The 14,620-nt window shown below is 36.1% G+C and overlaps 1 protein-coding gene across 1 annotated transcript; it reads left to right on the forward strand.

Annotated features, from left to right (window-relative positions):
• Positions 1-2,959: 2,959 nt before the first annotated feature.
• LOC149813382 (uncharacterized) lies at positions 2,960-3,454 on the forward strand. The gene has a single exon (XM_089991117.1). It carries the CDS (start codon positions 2,960-2,962, stop codon positions 3,452-3,454), a length of 495 nt encoding a protein of 164 aa, XP_089847243.1.
• Positions 3,455-14,620: the final 11,166 nt, after the last annotated feature.

Genomic DNA, 14,620 nt, shown 5'->3' on the forward strand with positions numbered 1-14,620 from the left:
GTTGGAGCCGTTGAAGAAAGGAGGACGAGATGCGTGTTGACCTTCAATATCACGAGCATAAGAGGTAGATGCCATATGTGCTGGAAGACTTGTTACGTCGAAACCTGCAAACCTGCTTTGATACCAAATGAAATTCCACTAGAGGGGGTGAATAGTGAAATTCGATGCAAGTTGATATAGTAAAAATAAAGCAATAAGGCACAACACAATAAACACAGGATTTATACTGGTTCGGTCAAAACCCTGACCTACATCCAGTCCCCAAGCAAACCACTTGAGCTTTCCACTATAACATCCGAGTCACCGGATAAATAGTAAACACCCTCTTCCTCAAAGGTCTTCTTCTCTCAATAGAGAAGGGGCACACCCTCTTCCACAGAGGTCTTCTTCTCTCAACAGACAATGACAACACCCTCTTACACAGAGGTCTTCTTCTCTCAACAGAGAAGGGCAACACCCTCTTTCTCAGAGGTCTACTTTCAATAAAGAAGAAATACAGTGAATAACAGAAAGTTACAATACTTCCTATAGAACCTTCAGGATGATATGAATGCACGAATGAAGGATTCTTAGAATGTTCTGTTTGTCACTCAGAAGATACTCTTTGTCAAAGAGTTATTTTTTACTTTTTCTCTTTCTTTTCTCTTTCTTTTTCTAGGCTCTCTTTCAAATATCAAATATGTATTTTTCTCGTTGTAAGCTCACTTGTCTATTCCATTCCCTTCTGTTTAGAATAGTTCATTTGAGTGTGTTTTTATAGCTTAAAAAAATAGTCGTTGCCTTTTTGAAATCGTAGCCTTTTTGAGATGTGAAATGTCATGTCATTTCAAAAAAACATCTTTAGAGAAATTCGAGAAAGTCTTCTTTCCATAAAAGTAAAATATAGGGTACACTAGTCGTTGTAATATTTTAGGTAATACATATTTTATGTAAAAAGTCTATTTCTTACAATAGTACATTGAACGTTGGATTGTAGGCTGTCATGTAGTTTTGTCTTTATCCTAATTAATGATTTGTGGTACATAAGTACTTCTTTACTTTAAATGAGTGTAAGTACAATAAATGCTTTGAGATATTTATTTGTACATAGTCATGTCAAGAGTTTCTTTATGTTGTGTTTTTCAAAGTCTACAGAGAGAATGAAGACTACAAGTAGGTCGACATTCTTGAGAAGGATATTTAACAAGGATTTCTTACAGGAGGTATTTAATGCTATACAAAGAGAATGATGACTTCAAGTAAGTCGACATTCTATGGGTTTGTAAAAAGGTAACTAGAGTCTTTTCAAAACCAATATTATATTCGTTTTCTTTGTGTAGCCGATTTCATGTTTTGTCTTTTTCCTATATTTGAAATCATTTCTTTAAAGAAGGTAACTAGAGTCTTTTCAAAACCAATATTATATTTGTTTTCTTTGTGTAGCCGATTTCATGTTTTGTCTTTTTCCTATATTTGAAATCATTTCTTTAAAGAAGGTAACTAGAGTCTTTTCAAAACATATTATATTTGTTTTCTTTGTGTAGCCGATTTCATGTTTTGTCTTTTTCCTATATTTGAAATCATTACTTTTCAAGTTGTCTTGTATATGATATAAGGTACAATTATTATATTTTGAAATCATGTCAAAATATCTTTTTCATAAAGGGTTGTAAGAAGGTACAATTATTAGTTTTCAAAAAGGAGCTTTTTGAAACTATCGTATACTTTTATGAAATAGCTTTTTTGAGTGAGTATGTAATATGCAATATACATGCTTCTGAAGGTTCTGTTACATAAGACTCTAAAGAAGAAAAAAAATCTTCAACTTGAGGAAGCCGATCTCTTTAGATGGTCTTTAGGAGTGCATGGCTCAACAAGCTTTTTCTTCAAGGAGTATGATTGCATCATAGTTGTACTTGAACAAGAGGTCTCCATCCTTTTTGAGTGAGATATCCTTGCATCAAATACTCGTTAGATATATGGCAAAACATATCCAGTCATTATATAACATTTTTCAAGAAAACATATTATCATATCATATGAAATCAAATAAGACAGTGTATCATATTATGTGACATCAAAATAGAGTTTCTCAACAAAGCTTGCCAGATTGCTAGAAGTCATTCGAAGTGCAAACTGACGTGTCTAACTTCGTAATTGGAATGTGTTACATTAGGAAGGACATCCCATAGCATTTGAAAGTCGTAAGCTAAATGGCGTCGAGCGACGCTACACCGTGCACAAGCATGAAATATTAACAGTCATGCATTCTTTCCACACACGGAGACACTACCTCCTGGGGTTGTAATTCATTGTGCGAACTAACAACATTGTGACAAGTTACTTGACTAAGAAGAAGTGTTCAAGACAAGCTTACTGGCAAGATTTTCTAGCAGAGTTTGACATGGTTTTTTAGTACAAGCTAGGCTAGACCAATATTATTGCTGACGTCTTCAGTCGTAAGGTAGAACTTGCAATATTGCTCGTGTGCATCATCATAGATTTCATCGTCAGCTTACCAAAAGCCCAAGGTTGCAACTCCATTTTCGTGGTTATAGACAGGTTTTCGAAGTATGCCATCTTAATACCTGCCCCTACCACATGCTCAGCTGCCGAAACTGCAAAGTTGTTCGTGTGGTACATGATCATGTATTGGGGAATTCCAGAGAGCAATATAAGTGATTAAGATGCTTGCTTCACCGGGAAGTTTTGGCGAGAAGTGTTTCGCTTGATGGAGACGGATTTGCATTGCAACACAAGTTTTCATCTCCAAAGAGATTTGGTGGATTTGCTTGATGCCGCCCAAATCTGCTACAACGCTCAGAAGAGCGAGTCATTTAGCTATAGTCCATTTAAAGTTACAACATGACAATAGTTGCAAACTTTGCATTCTCTTGCCACTCGCAGATGTGAAAAAGCACTTTATGCATACCAATTTGTTAGAAACTGGCAAGATCAGAGATAGTTGGCAAAGGCGTATATGAACAAAGCGACAAAGCGCATGAAGAAATGGGAGGACGAAAAGTGTCGGCCAACAGAGTTTCGCATTAGAGATAAAGTGTTGGTGAAGCTCTTTTCCGAGCACACCACTATCTTTCAGGGTCACTACATAGGCCTCATTCGCAAATATGACAACCCCTTCACCATCAGAAAGTGCGTTGAGAACCTGGCGTACAAACTGGACTTACCATCAAATTTTCAAGTGCATTCAGTCTTCAATATATCCAACCTGGAGCCATTGCATGAAGATGAAGATCCTCAACGGAGCATACGTCAGCATGCTCCCATTCCGCAGTCAGCTCTATCAACAATCACCATCTCAGGCAGAGAACCAAAAGTCATCCTCAACGACTCTAATAACTACATCGATGAAGTAAAGAAGTACTTGGTGCACTGGAAAGGTTTACCAAAGAATGAAGCCACCTGGGAAAAAGCTTCCCACATGTTGTATCATTGTTGTGGAGGATTACCATGAACGATTAACGCCGAAGACGGCGCCAGCTTAGGCGGGGGAGCATGTTCTGGACCACCATGTTTTTCACTTTTTGCATATGATGTATATACCTCTTTGGCACTCTCCAATGCTTGCAAATGGACTTTTGCCTAAAGAACCCCTGTATACTTAGATAACAGACCCTTTTCCCCTTCTCTATCTCCCTCTCTCTCTTTGCACTTACAATTGTTACAAAGAAGTTTGTCTTTATATCTTCTTGCTCTCTCTATGTGTTTGTGCATACGCGTACTTTTGCTTTTCGCTCCCGTGCATGCCAAGAGCTTGCTCCTGCGCATCTAGGATTCTCTCTTGAGGTTAGCTGCTTATATTAATGAATATATATAAGTGTAGGGTTACACAGGATTTTAGTATTTTACCAAAATACCCTTAATAAATAATGTAAATAAAACATATAAAATACAAACATATCCCCTCCTAGTCCAACGTGTTTTCTTAACAATCTCGGGTATAGACATAGTTTCAGAAAGAGGATTGATCCGAGTCTGAACTAAAAATGACTGAATTGCCACTCTGAGTGGAAATGGCCAAGATAAAAAATGATTTGCCCTGCAGGGTGAAGAGTGACACTTAGAGAATGAGGTTTGAACCAGTTTAAACTAGATGAAACTGGGTTCTAGGGTTTCTAAACTCAGATGAACTAAAAAGACACTGACTCAACTAGACTCTTAGACTAGATGTTTTAAAATAGACACAATTCTCAGTGAAATAATAAATTTTTTATTGTGGAGTGAGGTGAGTAACGAAAGTGTACTGAATGTGAGCTAAAATGAAGCTCACCTAAACTAAGATGAACTAAATATGGAGCTTAAACACTAGCTGGGCTGACATGGATTAGCTCAATTTTAGTTGAAATGAGCTGAATTGAGCTAAAATGAACTCCAAGAATGTGAGAAGCAAATTTGAACTAAAACGGGATCACTTAAACTCTTGATGAGCTCAAGTTAAACTTAGAGAAATAAGACCGACTGAAATTAACTGACTCTGGAACAATTGACTTGAAATTTAAGCTAGAAATGAGCTCATTTCTCATGAAATGAATCAAATTTAGCTGAAATGAAATGACTCTACTCATCGTGAGCTTAGGGAAGCTAGAAATGATTGACATTCTAATTCTTCTGAACTTAAAATGAGCTTTGTTGGGTCTAACTGACATGGGTTTAAGGTGACCTAGGGGTAAAATGGTAATTTTATTAATAAAATGGGATGAAATGACACCTAAACTAACATGGACCTAGGGTTAGACTCCTACACTGTACTACAGAAGATTGACATCTGTGAAAGGGGCGGGGGGTGTTTGGAATGGACCTGAAAATTTTGGGGTGTTTATAACCTTCAAATAACGAAATCCTTTAAGTTTAATCAAATATAGTGTATCTAGCAAAATCTTATCGAGGTTCTTGATATCATACAAGGTTATCATAACAAAACAACAATCATTTCAATGAGAAGATACTTATAGAGTAACACTGGTTATTGGATGTTCTGTGAGCTAATATTTTTATCCCGCACTTATATCATTTCTAACACCCTTAGCTTTTCAACAACTTGTAAAAGATGTAAAAATTTTAAACTTTTTTTATTAAAATAATCATCAGTGATCATGCATATATTTATGCATTTTATTCATATCTATTTATGCATGATCCATGATAAAATTGCATTAAAAACCTATTTTTATCATTGCTTTCGAGAAATTGATTTAAATTGAATTTTTGAGAAAAATCATATTTTCCGGTCCAGCCTTGTATTTTTTTAGTGTTTTTTATTAGTTTATAAATTTTCTTAATTATAGTTTAGTATATTAGGATTTAATTAACTAATTTTAATTAGTTTAGAAAAACCCCTTTTGAAAAACATATTTTTGAGGAAGACCTGTTTTGAAATTTTAAAAATATTTTAGACTTCCATAGAAAATGTGCTTTAACCTAATTTTTGTTTATAAATAACTTTGTTCCAGCCATGGAACGCATTTTTCCTTGAAAAAATGCAGACATCTTTTCCCCCTTCTCTTCTCTTCTCTTCTCTTCCTCCCCCTCTTCGTTTTCAACTGGTTCGCCCCTGTTCTCTTCTTTTCCTCCTCGGACTCGTCTTGCTTTAGATGTTTCTCTGTCGTCGGTTCTTCTTGCGTTGATGATCCACTGCAGTGGAAGGGCCATGACCCTTCTACTATCAGGAGAGATTATTGGGAGGAAATGTGTGACAAGTGAGCAATCAATGAATTTCAAAACCGCTCAGCAAAGGCTGCACAAAATTGAGCAAAAATGCCCGATGCCCATCTACACATAGGTGGATCTAGGACTTTTGGGAGCTACCAGAAGAAAATGGTAACTCATTAATATATATTGTCAAATTTATAAGTATTTTTGCATACTTTTTAATTAATTTTTTTATCCTTTAACCTTACAGAAAGCAGAAAAAGGAGTCATTGTGTCTTACAAGGATGTGTTTGTTGAAACACATAAACATAAGAGCATGAGAGAGTTTCTATCAGAGAAGGCAAGAGCGACATTGGTATGTATTTATTGTATTAATAAACATTATAATATACAAGTTACTATGAATTATATTATCATAAACATTATAATTCTTAATTATTAATTCATATTGTAATCATTACTTTGTAGGTGTCATACGAGCAACAGATGGTAGAGCGATATGGCGATGACTCCACTCAGTATCCGCCTTTTGATCATGCAGCATGGATGACTGCAACCGGTGAACCCAAAAAGAGTTGTGTATTCGAGTTTGGGAGTAACATGAACACCACACTAGTCGCTGCCTCCTTCAGCTAGGGCTCTCAGACTTCTCCCGCCAACATCAACTTCCACCGTCCGATTGACCCTGCTATGTCTTGGGATGATGCCTGTCAGCATTTTGAGGACAAAATGCGTGACTTTTTACATGAAACTATTCCTAACCTTGTCCATAATGAGTTGCGTAACTTTTTTCGGGATAGAGAAACTTCGTCTGCATTCAACATGAGCTCCGATTCTCGTCAGGTATAAAGATTTATGTAATTTGTTTCATGTCGTTAGATTTCAAGATAGTATATGCATGATTGAATACATATATGCCTTATTGAATCACTATGAATTTTTTTGACACCTTTAGAACACATATATGCATGATTGAATCACTATACAATTTTTATGACACCCTTATAACACATATATGCATGATTGAATCACTATGAATTTTTTTTGACAACCTTACAACACACATAAGCATGATTTCATCACTATAAAGTTTTTTGATTGGCTTATAACACATATATGCATGATTGAATCACTATGAAAGTTTTTTGACAACCTTAGAACACATACAAGCATTCTTTCATCACTATGACAACTTTAGAACACATATGAGCATAATATTAGCATATATGAAAGTTTTTTGACTGCCTTATAACACATATATGCATGATTGAATCAATATGAAAGTTTTTGACAACCTTAAAATACATATATGCATGATTGAATAACTATGAAAGTTTTTTGACTGCCTTAGAACATATATGAGCATGATTGAATCACTATCAAAGTTTTTTGACAACCTTAGAACACATATGAGCATGATATTAGCATATATGAAAGTTTTTTGACTGCCTTATAACACATATATGCATGATTGAATCAATATGAAAGTTTTTTGACAACCTTAAAACACATATATGCATGATTGAATCACTATGAAAGTTTTTTGACAACCTTAGAACACATATAAGCATGATTTTATCACTATGAAATTGTTTTACTGCCTTAGAACACATATATGCATGATTGAATCACTATGAATTTTTTTTACTACCTTAGAACACATATATGCATGATTGAATCACTATGAAAGTTTTTTGACAACCTTAGAACACATAAGCATTCTTTCATCACTATGAAAGTTTTTTGACTGCCTTATAACACATATATGCATGATTGTGATACATAACACATTTATTTGAGAACGTTATAAACATTATATGCATGCGTGAATCATTGTGATATTTTTTTGACAACCTTAGAACACATATCTGCATGATTGAATTACTATGAATTTTTTTTGTCAGTCTTAGAAAATATATCTGAATTATGTTATTGTCCTTCACTTTATTGCTAGTCTATGTGTCATTCAACCATTTACTTTGATTGCATTAGATTAGGTGCATTGCATATAATTTATTTCATTATATTTTGTTTATCAATACTAACATTTTGGTTCTCTTATAGGATGCTGGAGATGATCAGCGTAGAGGAGCTGATGGAGGCATGGATGGAAGGACATATCAAGACAATGAAGAGGATGATGCCCTGAATCTTGGCAAGGATTAGATTCATGTGTTTAATTTATTTCACGTACTTATAACTAATTAGAACTTGGCAAAGACTGTACTGGGTTGTTAAATTTGTTTAACTTATGACTTGTGTTAAATTTGTTTCACCTGCTTTGTATATGTATTTTTTATGTGTACTTTATTTTTTATACACAGGTTATATAAATTGTATAACAATTTTTTTTCTCGATATTCATATTATTTTTTTTAAAATTTGTGATGGATTAGCAATATATATTATTCATCGCTAATATTCGTCACCAATTTAAATCAATTGATGTTTTGCAACAAAATTTAATCCATCGCTAATCTCTTGCTAAATTAATGGCAGACATTAGCGACAGATACATATTCGTCGTTAAATTTTAGTGACGAAATACATTCCTTTGCAAAACCAAATCAGTCCTTATTTAGCTACGGATTAGCGACAGACATGATTCATCTTTATTCCATCGCTAATTAGCGATAGATTAATTTTGTTGCATTTTAGCGACCAAGATTATGCGACAGACGCTTTCCATCACTAATCCATCGCTAAACACGTTAGCGATGGATTAGCGATGGATAGTGTCCGTCGCTAATCCACATTTTTCTTTTAGTGGGAGGTGAATACTCTAGTAATGTGTTTTTGAGGTACTTGAATGAGCATGAAATCAAATGTCAAGTCTCATGCCCTCATATGCATGAACAGAACAGGGTTTCTGAAAGAAAACATCGTAACATCACTGAATTAGGACATACCATGATGCATCATGCCAATATCCCGAAAAGACTATGGGTTGATATTTTTTCTGCTGCTATCTTTCTTATAAATAGGTTGTCGTTGACCAATTTAGAAATGACAATGCCCTACTTTCAGCTGTATTAGAAAAATCCTGATTACCCGAGTTTGAGGATCATAGGGTGCTGATGTTATCATTTTCTTTAAAACTATGCTAAAGACAAGTTTGATGCTAAATCCTTACCATGCATTTTTATGGACTATAGCATGGAGCATAAAGGATATACATGTTTCTATCCTCCGATCAAAAAAATTTATATATCGCGCCATGTGTTTTATGAAGACATTTTTCCTTTTGTTAAACCAGGATCTTTATTTTAGCATGCCACCATGGAGGGAGACACAACTACTTTCCTCTTGGAGACTAAATCACATTCACCTGCTAATGATTCATCTTATCATGTTGATCACTCTCGACTCACAAGTACTACCGATGAGACCCTTGTTGAATAAAGTTCAACAGGGCATCACAATATCAACATGCCTCAAATTTCTGATATGAGTCAACCAAAAATATCAATATTCCATGAGTCTATATTACAGCAAAATGATGACACTCATAAAGAAATTCATGGACCTATTTTTTAGCATGATGGTGGCACCCATGAAGACATTTATTCATCTCAATTAGTATCAAACTTTGATTCTCAAAGTTCTTCTAGACCTATGGTAACCAGGAGCATGCACAACATTTATAAACCAAATCTGAAGTATGCTCTCTTGCATACACTAGCTTTTGCGATTCCTAAAGAGCCAAAAAATATGAAAATAACTCTTTCTCATTCAGGATGGAAAGCCGCTATAGATGAAGTGATTTCGACCCTAATAAAAAATGACACTTGGGACGTTGTTGATAAACCTCTAGGAGTTAACATCGTTAATTCGAAATAGATCTTTAAAACCAAGTTGCATGCCAATGGCTCTCTCGAGCGTCTCAAGGCATGACTCGTTGCTTGGGGATTTATTCAAATTGAAGGACAAGACTTCCATGAAACTTTTACCCCATTTATCTGACCTTCCACTATTCATCTTGTTCTCAGTGTTGCTCTCATGGCCAAATGGAATATCCATAAGCTTGACGTAAAAAATGCTTTCCTTCACGACATTCTTCATGAAGAGGTTTTTATGACTCAACCTCTTGGCTATGAAAATTTGGATCATCCAAACAAGGTCTGCCGACACAAGAAAGCTCCTTATGGACTTCACCAAGCATCTTGAGCATGGTTTTATCAGCTCAGCTCATTTTTACTATCTAATGGATTTTTCTGCTATCTAATGGATTTCTCTGCAGCACTTCGGATCCATCCATGTTCATTTGGCATCATGATTGGAAGACTGTGGTTCTTCTTATATATGTAGATGATTTAACTCTTACTGGGAGTGATTCTTCACTACTTAAATATTTTGTTTCTTCTCTCAGCGCACAATTTGCCATTAATTAAAGATATGGGACCCCTTCATTATTCTCTTGGGATTCAAGTTGTTCGGAACTCTAGTGGCATGTTCTTAAGTGAACAAAAGTATGTTCTTGACCTTCTGCAACACACGAACATGGCAGATTCCAAGCCGATGAACACACTCATACCCCAACAATTATATGTTGTAGAAGCCAACTCTGAGACGTTACTCTCTATAGAAGCATCATTGGCGGCCTTCAGTACTTGACCATTACTTGCCCTGAGTTATATTATAGTATGAACATTGTTAGCCAATTCATGCATGCCCCTACACTTGGACATTTTTAACTCGTCAAATGAATACTATGTTATGTCAAAGGGACCAATGAATTTGGACTCAACCTTTTTAGCTATGGCAAGCTACATCTGTATGCCTTCTCTAAAGCAGATTGGGTAGGATGCCTCATCACTCATCGATCAACCACTGGTTATTGTACCTTCTTTGAAAATAAATGCGTCTCATGGAGTGCTAAGAAGCAGCGCACGGTTGCCCGCTCTAGCACTGAAGCAGAATACATGACCATGGCGTCAACTGTTGCCGAGCTCACTTGGCTCACTTATATTCTTTGTGATCTTAGAATCACTTCAACTCAGCGGCCAAATTTGTACTCTGATAACATCAGTGCCCTTCATCTTACCATCAATCCCGTCTTTCACAACAAGACCAAGCATATTCAAATTGATTACCATTATGTGAGAGAACAAGTTGCTCACAATAAATTGGAGACTCGGTATGTTCCATCAAGACTTCATCTAGCTGATATTTTTACCAAACCTCTCTCTAAAGATCAATTTACTACTCTCTTCAACAAATTGGGCCTCCTTAGATGGCGATGTTTGAGGGGGCCTATTAAAGATCCAGATCCAAGGTGCAACAATAACACCATCCGCCAACTAGATAACACCACGTGAGAAGATCTCACGCCACTACAATTGCCCATCGCAGCTGAAGATAATCTTGGCCTTGAAGGAAAGGATCCGCACAATCAACACAATCCTAACAAACAACCACTCTTGACTTAGTGGATAAGGATGAGAGATCCATGATAGCTAGAAAAATTATAGCAGAAAATCATGGATGGAGTTTTATATATGCTACGTCTTGTGTATCTCAACAGTGTATTCTTGATAATATTAATACTAAGAGAGTGAAAGAGTTTTTCCCGTGGACGTAGGTTCTATTCTAGAACTGAACCACGTAAACTGTTTTGTGTGTTCGTTTGCTTGATATTTCTTTAAAGCTGACTGTGCGCACCAGCTTTAGTCCTAAATAATGTAGGATAAGTATCAAGCTCAGAAATCAAAATAATATAAAACAGAATTGCAACTGGATGACTCCCCAAACAAGCTTTAAAAAAGGGCCAACATATATAATAAAGATGCCAGTATTCTCGCTGGTGGGCAAGGACTTGAGGGTTTATGTCAACGAACTCAATCAACAAGATGGTTTTTACAAAGTTAATCCGAAGACAGCGTGGCACAATTTTATATATATATATATATATATATATATATATATATATATATATATAAACATTTGCTAATGTCAACCTGACCATACGAATGAGATGAAAATCACATGACCAGGATGTGTTGACCTAATCGTCAGACCACAAGGATGGATTCAGCATGGTCCAAATGCTGGTGGGTAATGATTGAATTGAAGTTCTTTGTTGGAGCCACAGAAGAGGAGAAGAAAATCGGTAAGAATGGTGGGAGGACGTTTTAAGTCTGCATATGTTCCTGCCATTACAGATGGTGTTAATGATTGAATATAAGCTTCTGTTAGGATTGAGACTGGTTAGCTTTTGTGTTTTCAGTTTTGGAAGTTGAGTGGAAGAGCTGTGACAGTCGATTCAGATAAAGAGGTTTTTCATGTGTTGGTATGATTTTCAGTAAAAACTAAAAACTATCATAAGGGGTATTTTTAAAGTTTTGAAATAGTATAATGGGAATTTTGTGCAGCACACAATGGTTTCCATTGCTCAGGCGGTTGTTTGAAATTAAGTTTGTTAACCCATGCTGGCTAAATGTAAATTATGAAAGGTCAGGTGCGTTTTTGTAAATACATAAAAGTTAAGGATATTTTGTAAATTGTTCATATGTTTATGTTTCTCATTATTTTTTTACTTTCAATCTTGATAAATGTATGTGTAAATTTTCTTTTACCATTTGAATTATCTTATAGAGCCCATGGCTGGAAGGAATGTCTCTCTCTCTCTCTCTCTCTCTCTCTCTATATATATATATATATATATATATTGAGAGAGAGAGAGAGACTGTATCTTAGAAAGAGTTCTAATGGTCTCTTGTAATCTGTGACCGGGTTGGATATGTTTATCAAAAAATAAAATCACAAAAAATAAGTGGTCCTTATGCATGTTATCTTATTACCTTTTTTCCCACGTTCTCATTGTTCTTAAAAAAATTTCAATGACTATAGCCTTGCTTTCTTCTGTCATATTCACACCTTTCTTGTTTTAATTCCATTCATGACTGACTATAGCCTTCCTCCTTTTTGTTTTTCCTTCCGAGTCTTATTCACACCTTTTTTCTTCTAGATCTATTTTCGAATGACTATAGACTTCCTCGATCGGTTTTGTTCTTCTTCTTCTTCTCTCTTTTAAATCCTAAATTTTGTCAAAGAGCAAGTTCCATGAAAGTCATCTTATTCAAAAGGACTTACAATCCCGCCCCGATTCACGGCCATCCCTACTAAGGGCGTGTTTGGCGTACTAAACAAACGCTGCCCAGACATCTGGGCAGCGTTCTGTCCAGTACGTGCCAGTCGTGCGATTGCCACGTCTCTTCAGAAACAATGGTATGGGGGACAAAGCGATCCCTGCGTTTCAAATGCGGTACACACCGTGTGCCGAGACTGCTTTGTTCCCCCCGGGTTTCTACCGCGATTCAAAGGTGCCCTATGCTAGATGCTCAGTGCCTACACAAATGCCTTGGAATTCTAGGCCCAAATTGAAATTGACAGGCCAATTGTCAATTCTTAAGTTGTATGGCCCATGGAAGTGCTTTTTTTAAACTCAGAAACCAATGGTACAAGGATGGACCCCTCTTTAAGTTTTTTTTTATAGGCAAGCTGATGTTAGGCAGACCCTACCAGTTATACAATACCATTGGGTTTTGAACCTGCAACTTCCCAACACAAAGTGACGTGCACTAGCTGCTCCTACCAGACAAGCGGCTCCCCCCCCCCCCCCCTTTGGTGATGAAGATCTATAAGTTAATGCAAGTGACACGTTGAACAAATCAAAGAACCGAACAGAAGTAACTAAGAGGTAAGGAATATAATACAATTATAAATTGCTATACACCATGTTTTTATGCTTATTTAAAGTTGAAAAATGTTTTTTTTTGAGTTTTTAGATAAAGGTGTTTATATATGTTTTTGAGTAAATCGTAGTGGTTTTTTAAGTAGTAGTTTCTTATTTAAGTAAGAATTTGTTATATTAATTCAGACTTTTTTTTGGAATTGAATATTTTGTTTAAGCAGGTTTCATTCTTAGAATAGGAGGCCTGTTTTTTTTTTTTTTATCTAGACTTTTTAACATAAAAACTATTAAAGATTATTCCATACCATGAAATTTTGTTATTCAATAAGGTTCTTTTTGTGCATTTTCTTTTCTATAGATTTTAAGAAGCAATCTTCTCCTTGTGGATTAAAGCGTTTTTTTTCCCTTTAGGGTGTGTCTAGATCGGTTGACCGGGTTAATTTATTTTCATTAAGGTGTAAATTAACGTGGCTCATGGAAAGTGTGAAAATGCACAAGCCGAAGGTACTTGAGAAATTCTGTTCTTAAGGTGTGGCATAGTGGAATGGAACCTAGGCCAACTAGCAGGTGGTCTCGGTTCAAATTTCATGGGAAAGGGTAAGCTCACCGAGTTTTATGCTGCCAGAACAAGGACAGTAAGTATGGCAGCCAAAGCCAGCACGATTAAGTCTATGCATGTAAATATAAAAAAAAGTGTGGTAGATGTGGCACATGCGTTTGGACTGATATTTCTCAAGTAGTTGGACATTAAGGTGTAAATTAATGATATTTCCAAGGTTGGAAAATGCGTTGAGGCGAAGCGAGGCATAAGCCTCGAGGCGTTGAAGCGTAAGCTTCATGATCAAAATAAAAAATATATATAATATTAATAAAATAATAAAAATTTTAAATAAAAACTAATAATAAATGACAATATAAAATAAATAGTATTTTCCTATAATTAACTCGTCGTTGTCGTCGGGTTGCTGCTCTTCCTCGCCGCCATGTGGCTCACCACCGTCTCCAAGAGCTCCTTCTGCTCATCTCTGTTGTGATGGAAACAAAGTGAGAGGACGGTGCCCGGTTTGTCCGCGAGACGCCCGATATTAACTTCTTGGCATAGCACACCAACGACCCCTCGATGCTCTCAGGGCACAACCATTCTTATGTAATACAAACCAGAACGGTGAGCTCATCGTACCACCAAGCGGACCTCACCAGTCCTCAGTGTCGGAGGTCGGATTCGATCCCATTCCAGGGGACATCGATGCCTACACTCGCACCATGGATAGATGTGCC

Source organism: Nuphar pumila, chromosome 16 (assembly GCF_984573655.1).
Source record: "Nuphar pumila chromosome 16, dmNupPumi1.hap1.1, whole genome shotgun sequence".
Classification (NCBI taxonomy): Eukaryota; Viridiplantae; Streptophyta; class Magnoliopsida; order Nymphaeales; family Nymphaeaceae; genus Nuphar; species Nuphar pumila.